The sequence below is a fragment of the Natrix helvetica genome (genome assembly GCF_964273705.1).
Source record: "Natrix helvetica genome assembly, chromosome: 2".
Classification (NCBI taxonomy): Eukaryota; Metazoa; Chordata; class Lepidosauria; order Squamata; family Natricidae; genus Natrix; species Natrix helvetica.
The window spans coordinates 47142736-47155277 of NC_138552.1; the positions used below are offsets into that span (position 1 = coordinate 47142736).

The 12542-nt window shown below is 36.7% G+C and overlaps 1 protein-coding gene across 1 annotated transcript; it reads left to right on the forward strand.

Annotated features, from left to right (window-relative positions):
- Positions 1-4986: 4986 nt before the first annotated feature.
- On the forward strand, positions 4987-12115 carry FAM174A (family with sequence similarity 174 member A). Its single transcript, XM_081941150.1, has 3 exons — positions 4987-5480; positions 9894-10028; positions 11666-12115. Exons 1-3 carry the CDS (start codon positions 5134-5136, stop codon positions 11667-11669), a joined length of 486 nt encoding a protein of 161 aa, XP_081797276.1. The 5' UTR covers positions 4987-5133; the 3' UTR covers positions 11670-12115.
- Positions 12116-12542: the final 427 nt, after the last annotated feature.

Genomic DNA, 12542 nt, shown 5'->3' on the forward strand with positions numbered 1-12542 from the left:
GGTGGTTTTTTGAATAGAGGAAAATTGATTTTTTTTTGCAGACTTTGTTTAGCATTGCAAATCGCAAACCAGAATGAGTTCCTGAACTTTTTACATTTCCACTCTTACAGAAATCCAGAATCGATTTCTTTTGAATCTTTAGCAACAACTAACATGATTCTGGTTTTCAGAGGCTCTCACTGCCAGAATGCATAATAGTAGTTATTGTGGAGCTTCTTTACCCCAACATGCTAAGATTTCATTCCTCCTTCTAGCCAGCTCAAAATCAGATGTACAAATACCTTTATATCCATTTAGGAAGCAAGAATGAACAATAATTTCCCAAGTCTCAAGCTGTCTCTTGGCTTTTTAAAATATTTAAAAAGTGTTGGGATAAATTGCAGTCATTATCTGAGTCAGCTCCACTTAATCTGATAAAATGTATACTGCAGTATGCTGATAGAAAGAAAATCATGTTATTATTATTAATAGTAACATTTCATTCTATGAAATTCCCAACCACCTTTTGGGTTCTCAAAGAAGCTTATTCTACAAATTTAAAACCTAAGTCCAATAAAAAAGAAAGCACAGTAAAACTGCATTTGTCATTTAAATTCAGAGAAAGAAAATTGATATCTTTTCAAAGTTCCCAAGAACCATCCTCCAAGATGTCGTTTCATTAACCAATTTATAAAGAAACTTAAAAAGAAAAAGAGTAAATATAATAAACTGAGCCATAATGTATGAACTTTCATAATTCATCATCATTCATCTGCAACGACTACTGTATTTGTGGAAGAAGAAAAGAAGATGTACCGTATTTTCTTTTTTTCTACCTAACATCAATTAACCCGATTTGATTAATTTAAAAACATAATTGAATAGCATTTACGGAATCCCAAGATCCATTCCTATTATGTCATATAAAATATTTTAAATGAAGAATTGGTAAAGCATGCAATTGTTTAATAAAGAAAGCAATCCTTTAACATACAGTAAGTTCAGATGACTGCTGAAATGTTCAGTTGGCTTGTTTTAAACTTTAATTTTAAATCAGTTTCTAATGCAAAAGGGAGCAATATCTTGATTTAAATTTCAAGGACATTCACCTTAAACATACTACTAATAGACAAAATTATAGGAACTTAATAATTTCTAATTTCTCTTTTAAAAGTAGCATCTGACACTGATAGGATAAAAATCTAATAAACTGAATCTAAGATTAGTTTGAACACCCGTTTAATTAATAATTTGTAATTTACTTAGTAAAAGGCTGCATAAACACTTTTTAAATTATTCCTAATAAAATTAAAGTCTGCCAAGTTGGCATTCTGTAAAGTTAACTTCAAGCAGTAATATAAAAAAAATGAAGTAAGCTTATTTTTAAGATCGAATTTATACTGCACTAGACTCCAAAAAGAAAACATTATTATTGATGACAGATGATATAATACAAATATTGGAAGAAAGAATTGTCAATTATTTATAATTCAATTCTGCATATCTGTAAAGCACTAAATATTATATATTTTGCCATATTACAGTAAAAAAAGACTTATAAGTGAGAGGAATAATGCAGATCTGTTCTAGCTTGGTTAGAACCTTAAACTAAACCAGAATGATTTCCAGAGCTTGGGGTATGAACTTAGTAGTATAGGTTGTAGGCTTATCTTTTCAGAGGTTTTACCAGTATATAAGGGACACAAAGGGAAGGGCCAATGTGTAGCAGAGTTTAATGTATGGCTAAAGGATGGTGTAAAAGGGAAGGTTTTGGTTTTATTAGTCATGATGTCTGCAGCTGGTCCAATGAAAAACTGTACAAAAGACATGGTTAGCACCCATCCAAGATAGGAACTGAATTACTTGGCATTAAATTCACAGATTTTTTGGATAAACATTTAAACTGAACAGTGAGGACAGATAATTAATTGATACAGAACATTTCTGTCCCCAGTAATCTAAAATTCATAAGGAATATCAGTGCATGTAAAACAGATGTTTGTGCAGGTAAGATTATCATTCCTGCTGTCAAGCAAATAGTGAGTGCCATATCATGTGCATGAATCATACAAGTGGCAAAATATAGGGGCAGTCTGGCATAACACAGGTTATGTAGTCAGTAAACACAGGGTCAATCAAAATGGACTCAAATGTCTATACACCAATGCACAGAGTATGAGGAATAAACAGGGTGAATTAGAAATTCAAGTAAAAGAAGGCAGATATGATATTGTTGCCATTACTTGGTGGGATGAAACTGACAAATGGAACATACAGCCAGAAGGATTTAAATTATTTAAAAGAAATAGACCAAATAAAAGAGGAGGTGGAGTTGCACTATATACAGTATATAAGAAATAACTACATCTCTACAGAAATAGAGCACAACAATGATGAGAACTACCTTGAATGCATTTGGGTCAATATTAAAGGTGGGGGAATGACATTGCCATAATGAGCTAACTAAGGTATGTAGGAAGCACACCACAATAGTAGTGGGGGATTTTAACTACCCTGACATCAACTGGGAAACAAACTCTGCACCAAGTGGAAGATCCAACAGGTTCCTAACAAACCCAGCAGACAACTTTGTTTCCAAAAAGTAGAGAAGGGAACAAGAGGATCAGCCATATTGGATTTAATTCTCACTAACAGAGAGGAAATGATAGAAGGTGTTGAAGCCACAGGAACCCTGGGGGCAAGTGACCATGCAATATTGAAATTCAACATTATGCAAACACAACTAGTAGAACAAAGTCAAACTAGAGTCTTGGACTTTAAGAGAGCTAATTTCAATAAACTTAGAGAGAGCTTGGGAAAAATTCCATGGATGAGAATTCTCAAGGGGAAAACAACTCAAAAAACTTGGGAAATTTTGAAAAATGAGATTACAAAAGCCCAATCTAGCACAATACCAATGAAGAAGAAAAATAACAGCTCCCAAAAGAAACCAGCATGGCTGCATAAAGAACTCTCTGACAAATTGAAAAACAAAAAAGATAAGTATAAAAAGTGGAAAGAGGGGGACATAACTAAGGCAGAATATCAGCAAATAGCTCGAGCCTGTAAAGATGAAGTGAGGAAAGCTAAGGCTCACAATGAAGAAAGGCTTGCCACAAAAGTAAAAAATAACAGGAAACAGCTTCTTCCAACATGTTAAAAACAAGAAAAGGGTTAAGGAAACAATTCATCTATTGCTGGGAGAGAGTGGCAAGAAGGTAACAAGCAACAGGGAGAAAGCAGAACTATTTAACTCATGTTTTGCATCTGTCTTTACACAAAGGGATAAAACAGTCCAACCTATCAAAAACAGCAACACAAAAATCAGATTAGGAATACAAGTTGAAATAGGGAAGAAAATGATAAGTGAGCACCTGTCTACCCTAGACAAGTTCAGTTACGGTCCTTTTGAGCATTCCGAAGGCTTCAGGGATCGTCTGGAGGCTTCCCTGAAGCCTTCCGAATGCTTAAAACGGCCCTCCAAGCAAACCGGAAGTCCGGAGGGTCATTTTGAGCACTCTGAAGGCATCTGGGAGGCCTCCAGACGGTCCCTGAAGCCTTCGGACTGCTCAAAACGACCCTCCGAGCAAACCGGAAGTGACTTCTGGTTTACTCGGAGGGTTGTTTTAAGCGTTCCGAAGGCTTCAGGGAAGCCTCCGGACCGTCCCTGAAGCCTCCGGAGGGCCTCCAGGGGAGGCTCTTTTCGCCCTCCCCACACTCCTATAAAGGCTCTGGAGCCTGGGGAGGGAGAAAAATGGCTTTACAAAAGTGTGAACTCAGCTGGCCAGCGCACGCATGCACGCTGGCCAGCTGACAGGGCAGCACCTGGCGTGCCCTGACAAATGGCTCCATGTGCCACCTGTGGCACGCGTGCCATAGGTTCACTCTCACTGCCCTAGACCTTTTATTGATTTTATTGTAATTTCTTTGATTATTGTGAGCCACCCAAAATCATTGAGTTGGGTGGCATACACATTATTACAGTAACTGGTTTATTGATTAATCCAGTGAGTTCACACAGCAGACACTAACTACACCATTAACCTTGATTTACAAAATAAATTATTGGATTCAGAGAAAACATCAAGGCCAAAACAGGCTGAAATCTACATTACAGTACAGCTTCATGCTTTTGCTTATCTGCCCTAAGGCAACTTTTGATGTTCCTTGTTTTAAAAATCTCTTCCTCAACTGGAGGACAGATAGAACAGACCGCATGGCTGATAGCTAAATTTGTTTTGGGTGGTTTATTATCTAACTACTACAATGGTTTATCCTTTATTCTTGCAGGCACAGGAAATGTTGAGGTGCTCTATCCAATACAAACAGGAACGTCTATATTAGTGTTTACAATAATATCCCAAAGATGCCTTTTCAAGAGGCAGCTGGAGTTTCTGGTTTTTCTTTGAAGATGTTTCACTTCTCATCCAAGAAGCTTCTTAAATTCTGAATGCATATGGTTCCTGTAGTCTGCAATTTTGTTCTGGAAATCCGTTCATATTCCCACACCATTTGAAGAGTGTTCAGCCCAAAGTGCATCGCCAAATGTCTATAGGGTTTCTCAGTCATCCAAGTGATAGCTGTCTCAAAGGCGGTTTTTCAAGAGGCAACGGAACTCTGTTTTTTCTTTGAAGGAGCTTTTTGGATGAGAAGTAAAATGTCTTCAGAGAAAAACCAGAAAGTCCATTTGCCTCTTGAAAAAGCACTTTGGGGACAACCATGACGTGGATGATTGAGAATCTTCATAGACGTTCGCAAAACAAACCATCCAAATGTGGATGGATTGAAGGAAGGAAGGAAGGAATAGAAATGTTGGGACAACAGTTATTACCCAGGGAGCAAATACAAATCTGGTCCCTTTCTGGCACTCCAAGGCGCCTCACTTTCTATCAGCTCTTCCTCCACCCTCCCACAAAGCCAATCTCAAAGCAACCGCCGCACCAACAAGAATTGCGCAAGCGCCAGAGGTCCCTCGGTCACGTGTCAGGAACCGGAGAAGGGGGCGGAGCTGAGGCTTCGTAGCGTCGCTCGGCGTCCATGGCAGCGTTTTCAGTCGCCGGAAAGATGAGCACTTCCGCCTCCTCGTCTTCCTTCCGTCGAGGAACCGGCGGGGCTTAGGCCGCGCACCGCCAGGCCAGGCCTAGATTGGGTGCCATGCGGCGGCTCTGGCCGCCGCCGCCCCTGTCGCTTTTGCTGGCGCTGCTTTCGGCGGCCGTGCTGTGCGGAGGAGGAGCGACGCCTCCCCAGCCTCCCACCACGAAACTCCCTTCCGCCTTGGCCGTGCCAGCGGGGGTCGAGGATGCGCCCTCGGGGACGCCGGGCGGCAGCGGCTCTTCTGCCGGCGAGGGAGGAGCGCGGGGCGGCGGCGTGAGCGTGAACGACAGCATGGCCGCCGCGCCCCCCCGCTCGGAGGTCAACCAGCCCATGACCCAGCGCGCCCTCACGGTGCTGGTCCTGGCCAGCGCTGCCCTCATCGTTTACTTCGTCATCCGGACCGTGCGGTGAGCGGCCCCTCAGCCTTTCCTCCTCGCTCGGTCCCGGGAAGGGCTCGACGGCCCCCGCCCCCTTCCCCGCCTTTAGCCCTCTGACCGCGGCGTCTGCCTGGACCTGGACCGTAACTAAGGCTGAGTTTTTCGGTGCGAGGGGCGAGAGAGAGAGCGGAGTAGTTTGCTTCGGGTCGTCCCTTCTTCCACTTCCTTCCCTTGTTAGTCTCCCCACGGCTTAACGTACTTTTCTTTGGCTCCGGTAAACTTTAGAAATCGTTTTGGAATCGTATTTTTTAAAAATCTCCTGGCCTGTTTTTGCTGGGTCGGCTTATTGTGGAGTGTTTTTTTGCCGTATATCTGAGTGTGGAGGGTTAATTTTGTGGCTCACTTAACGATTGTTTTGAAGCTTTAATTAGAATGGAATAGAATTTTTTATTGGCCAAGTGTGGTTGGACACACAAGGAATTTGTCTTTGGTGCATATGCTCTCAGTTTACAAAAGGAGAATAAAATACATTCATCAAGAATAAATTTGGGTTTGACATTCCTTCACCACCTCAGAACAGGCCACCCAAATGCAGTTACAGAATAACAGAGTTAGAAGGGACCATGGAGGTCTTCTAGTCCAACCCCCGCTCATGCAGGAAACCCTATGCCATTTCAGATAAATGGCTGTGTCCAATGTCTTCTTAGAAACGTTTAAAAGGGTAATACACCAATGGATGTCTAATGCTTCCTGTTCTCACAAAGATTGGTGGGGTTTCAACAAAGTTCAAGCAAGGAGACAATGATTTCAAATCAATATTCTGTAAAACTAGCAAGTGATAGATAACGTGCAGAGTAACCAAAGTCACAGTTAGAATGCCTGTTGATATATAAAAGAGACAGATTTTTTATACTTTATATGTCTTGTGATACAGTAACTGTGGTACAAATCCTCCTGAGTTACATGGACATGTGTTATGATAAATGCAGACCAAAAAACAGTGATACAAACATATACTTTTGGATGTAAAGGGTATTGTATCTTGTCTGCTCCTTTAGGTTTGTTTCCCTCTCTGTCTCTCTCTTTTTATAAGCATCTCTGCAATGCTTACAGAAGCACTGATAGCAACTGAGATCTGAGATGTAGTTAAAATGATGAAATTCAGAGTGTGGTGGAATCGTGACAGATGATGTCCGGAATGCTTACGTAATTTTGGAAAGAGGGTTTGAAATGAATAGTTTTAGGATCATAGCAAAATACCAGTAGTCCTTGACTTATGACCACAATTAAGCCTCAAATTTCCATTTCTAAACAAGACAGTTAAATGAGTTTTGGGTCATTTTACAACCTTTCTTGCCATAGTGAAATGAATCACTGAGTTGTTAAGCTTGTAAAACGGTTAAGTGAATCTGACTAACCTGTTGATTTTGCTTGTTAAAAGGTCACAAGATGACCACATGACCCGGGATACTGCCACCGTCATAAATGCATACCAGTTGGCAAGCATCCAGATTTTGATTATGTGACTATGGGGATGCTGTTGAAATGAAAATGAAAAACTGGCATAACTATTTTTTCCAGTGTAACTCGACTATCTTAATAGCAGTAAAAGAAAGCTTTTAGAGCGTTAAAGGAAGAATTTAAAAATGGTACACATTTGTTAAGTCTGGTGAGCTACTGAAAGGCCTAGTTTCAAGTGTTTGCTAGCTGCAAAAAACAAGGCTTTTGAAATCTTAAAAATCCTCAAAGGATAAAAGAATGGTCACAGGTCATGTGAATTTCATTTGGTGTTCATTGGAAGGTAAATATATAGATAGATAAATGGAAGGATCATAATAAAACGCTTCTAGAGCAAGATTTCTTATTCCTTTTGCATAGATACAGAGTGGACTTCTAAAGGGATCTGTTAAGAGTTGATGCTAACTCAGATTTTGAAGACTTTTGAATTTCTTGATCTTTCAAAAGTAGCTTTTTCATGGTGTGTCCAAGAGATTAGGTGGAGAAGTCAGCTTTCACTAGACATACACCATAGATACTTTATTAAATCCTGCACAAAATAAGCAGAATATATTTTAGTAATATATCTATCCTAAATACAGTTTAAGCTACATTTTTGAAAAATTATCAGATGTGCTTTAGGGAAAATTGGGAATATTTGTTTTAAATTGGTATGCTATATTTCAGAATTTTCTGTATAATGAGCTGTGTAGTACCGTACAAGGGGAAAACTCTTTGTTCAAATGTTCTTCATGTAAGTGTGGCAAATATGCTCCTTCAGTATTTATCTACACAAAGCATAGATTTACCATAATATCAGAAATATGATAGCACCTTTTGTGACCAGATATAAGCTTTTAGAGGCTACAGTTCACTTCATCAGGTACAACTCTTAAATTTCATAAGTGCTTAAGGTGCTATCCTAGTTTTGGGTCTTTCAAACTTCTAAATGGTATACATGAATTGCAGGGATTATTTTCCTACAATTTGTTTTATTTATAAAGCCACATATGAATAACTATTTTCTGAAGTGTTGAATAATATCAGAAATATTTTTATTAAATTTACATAGCACCTATGTCACTATTCAAAGTGACTGCAAGAGTTCTTTTTAATGCGTGCATACATATAATACATATATATCATATTTATATCGCCACCCATCTTTTAAGAATGTGACTCGACAGTACACAATAATTAAAAATCCAATAAATATATAAAAACTTCATCACTAAAAACTATTAAAAATGCAAGTAGGGATGGTGATGTTGGCTGCAGTAAGAGAGCCATTGCAAGAACTCTCCAGTCCCCTGTATACTATAAAGCAGTCAAAGTTGAATCTATTATTATGCAGGCAAATAGAAGTTTGTGCATGGGATTTCATTTTCTTGTTCAACATCATTGCAGCCCTTTCTCAGACTTACTGACACCATTGTAATTAAAGGCCAACAAGCCAGTATAAACAAGATCTTCTGAGAGTGATTTTGGACAAATAAAGTGCAATGAAACATGCAGTGATGACAACTATTGCTTTAACCCAAAATTCATGCTGTAAAACTGCAATTGACTCACTGTTTATCTTGCAATGTCACCTTCCCTGCTGAAGGTGATTTCTTTTTATTGTACAATATTTATAACTTATTCAAATACACCTTATTTTTCTGAATAATATAATTTACATGAGAGACACAAGTAATGCTGTATTGAATGAAGAAGTGGGACACCTACCAGTTCTGAAAATCGTATCACAAATTTACTATGGTCATGATACAAGAAACACAAGGGATTAAATAAGACATTAAAGTTAGAGAAGGTGGCAATAAATTTACACACATCATCATAATCACCTATATAATGATTGTAAGCCGCCTAGAGTTACCCCATAGTAAAATGGGTGGAAAATAAATTTTACAAATAGATAGTCCTGGTGTCTTTGTTCCATGTAAAATTTCCATTTTACGTATTGTTATTATGGGAGTTTTTAAAAAGCATTATTTTGATATGGCAGCAAATGGCCTCTTACTGAGAAAACAATTTGAACTAACTCATTGGTTATCATGATTACTAAAGTAATTGATATAAAGTAATAGCATAGCCTCCACAGTACACATACAGTTACAGGTTACAGCTAAATGTAAAATGTTAGGTTGTATAGAATACTAAATAGCCTAGAAAAACCATTTGTAGACGGAAAGAATAAGGTTTCAAGAGCTGCTGAGAGAAAGAAACCAAGAAGACCTTAAGTAATACCGGTATATATTTGTATATTCTATGTTTCATTGATAAGAAATAAATAACTAGTATTTTAGAAAACTGGATTATTGCTACGGTTGGCTTAATTTCTTCAACACAAAATTCAGAGCTGCTGTGAATAAATCAGTACAAAGGTAAAGTTCAGAATTTAGTATTCCACAAAAGTTTTTCTTATTTTTATATGTCCATAAGCTTCATGGCGTGACTGTTTAGTTTGGCATTCTGATTACTATAGAGCCCAGTTAATATAAATAGGCCAAATAAATATTAATTTGATTGTAAGTGTTTCACCTTCATATTTAATACTTTTGAAGTAAAATAAGCAAAAGTAGTTAAAAATGAAACTAAGTGAATATAACTGGTGATAAGAGAGTACCATTAAAACTCAGTGTGTAGGGTGCTTGATACTTCACAAACTTATCTGTATTTTTTAAAAATCTCTATAATTTCTTTATGCTCTACACTGTACAATATATTTAAAGTTTAATTAGTTTAATATTTTTGTATTTCCATGGAACAAATACTAAAATTTGGGAAGGGGTGGGGATTATTCATTGTTGATTAACCTAGAATACAAACTTTGTTTAAATGTTTATTGTTTCATTTTTACTTTGTACACTGAAAGTTCAAATTTAATTCTGCTCACATTAGTCTTCCTCAGCCCTGATTTACACATTGTAACTTTTGTATTAGACTTAGACGAAGAAACAGGAAGACCCGGAAATATGGTGTTCTGGACACAAACATAGAAAACACAGAGCTGACACCTTTAGAGCAAGATGATGATGATGATGATAACACATTGTTTGATGCCAATCATCCTCGAAGGTTAGTACCTCTTTTTCAGGAAGTAAAATAATAGGCAGAAGGGATTATAAAGACACATTTGAAAACCAAGCAGAATGTGTTTATAAAGTAGATATTTTATACAAGCGTATATTACTATGTAGTTTCAAATATTCCTCTTTGATTAGAGATTATGGTTATTGGAGCAGCGTTGTGCAGTTTCTGAAGGTTTTGTAATTGTAGCTACATTGTAACTGAAGCAAACAATTATATGTAACCATATGAGTGAGAATAAGAAATGCATAGCTTTTTAATTAGATAGCAATATTCACTCTTACAAAATCAGCTATAAACTTATCCTTGTAGTTAGTAATACATGTTAATATTTTAGGCATTTGATTGTTTTTAATGGTTGTATTTGCTGAGGAGGATGGCTATTATGCTATTGCACGTTGTATTTTCTTAAACTGTTCCAGAAATGATAATGATGTTTAATTAAATAAGCCTTCTGTCTTGTGTTCTATTCTTGGTAGGAATCTATTTTGAAAATATTAAGAGCAGCAGTCTCCAAGGTAGCATAGGCTGTCTGTTTATTGTAGCTTTGGTTTTCACTTGCAGCAATCTGGTTTTGAAATATAGATAATATTTCCCATGGTATTCTACCTTTTTTATTCATGTTTCAGTAGCTTTCTGGTGTCTTGTACATAAAAATCAATACTATAAGCTTAAATATTAATACTTTTTATAAAAGGCAAGTCATTTTCTCAGTAGAACAAAAGTCTGTATTCTTTAAAAACCAATATATGCTTTGCGGACATACTGTTTTTAGTCAGAACTGGCATGGAATATCTGAAGCAGAATAGCAGTTGCAAGGGATGTTCGATGGATGCTACTCAAACAGACTAGTATTTTAAACTTTACAAGAGTTGACTTCAGTAAACTATGAGAAAAATAAGGGAGGATTTCATGAATGGAAATCCTAGAAAGAAAAGCATGATGCTTGAGAACGAGGTAATAAAGGCTCAAACAAAAACAAAACCACAGAAAAAGAAAAACAAGATTCCAGATGAAACCAACATGATTGCACAGAGAGATTTGCAATAAACTGAGGATTAGAAAGGAAAGTATAAAAATTAGAAAGGGGTCATAACTAGAACAGAATACCACCAAATAGCCAGAATCTGCAAGGAGGGATTCAAGAAGGCCATGGCTCAGAATGAATTAAGGCATGCAACAAATGTCAAAAATACCTCCCAAAAATGTTTCAATATGCAAGGAACAAAAAAAAAGTTAAATAAATGGGAGATGATGGCAAGAAAGTGATAAGTAGCAGAAGAAAAGCAACACTGCTTTGTTCTTTGCATCTGTCTTTATATAAAAAGAAAAAGTAGCTCAACCTATCAAAATCATCACTATGGGAAACAGAATAGGAATGCAGATCAAACTAGGCATGGCATTGGTAAGAGAACACTGATCTGCTTTCGGCAAGTTCAAATCATGATTTATGAAACAATGAGCAGGATTGGGTTCAAATGAATCTGTGGCTACGATGTACTATGGGCTAGTATAACACATTGGATAATATAAGAACCTGCTTTTATGAATATTGAATTTTAAAATATGTAACTCTTAATTTGGGTGAGCAGGTTTTTCTTATATTTTTTTCTTTTTCTTTATAGATAAGTATGTGCCTTGTGGGAAAATATTTCAATTGTGGAGCAACAAAAGAAGCCTGTTTGGAAGGAACATGAAGCCAATATCAGAGTTGAAGATATGAAATGTATTATGACATCTTTGTTTGTTGCAATAAATAATAACATTTTACTGTACCTTTTGTATATACAGAAATATTGTAAGGTCAAAGCCTATGGAAATAGCGCACTAAATTTCTAATCTATTTTCAACAGGGTATTTTCTGCTTATATTAATTTGTGATCTTTTTTTTTTTTTTTGGAAATTCTTTTGTGGGCCAATTTTTTTTTAATGTAAACTGTGATAATTTATTTATTTGAATTCCTTCCAGCTAGCCAAATCTAACCATGTGTCAGAGGGATGTATGTTCTTAGTAAATTAGATGTATACTGAAGCTCTGTGTGAATGATGTAAATAAATGTTTAAAGTATTCCTAACATTCATTCCTTGTTCTTTGAATCTGTTACTGCTAAATGTTGTGAAACGGATGGAAGAAAAATTGTTTACAATAATCGAACTGATCTTCTATTAGTTGAGTTTGAAACCAACTTTTCAGCAAGTATAAACTTCTGTTTATACTCTGCCTAATTTTAAATTCAATAAGCTAGTTGGAAAATGATGTTGATATTCTTTTAATGTAAGATGTGCAGAATTTCTAAGGCTTCTATCAGCATTTTTCTACGTGCAAGTTTTCATGGAAGCTGTTGAAGAAATTCCACCATTATAATAACTGGAGATATATCAAATAATTTTATATAATAGACCAATACAATATAACTGAATTTCTCATGTACTAATGGCTCACTTTGTAATATGAAAATGTATGGGAATCTAAATTATTCAAAATGAAACAGACTATTCAAA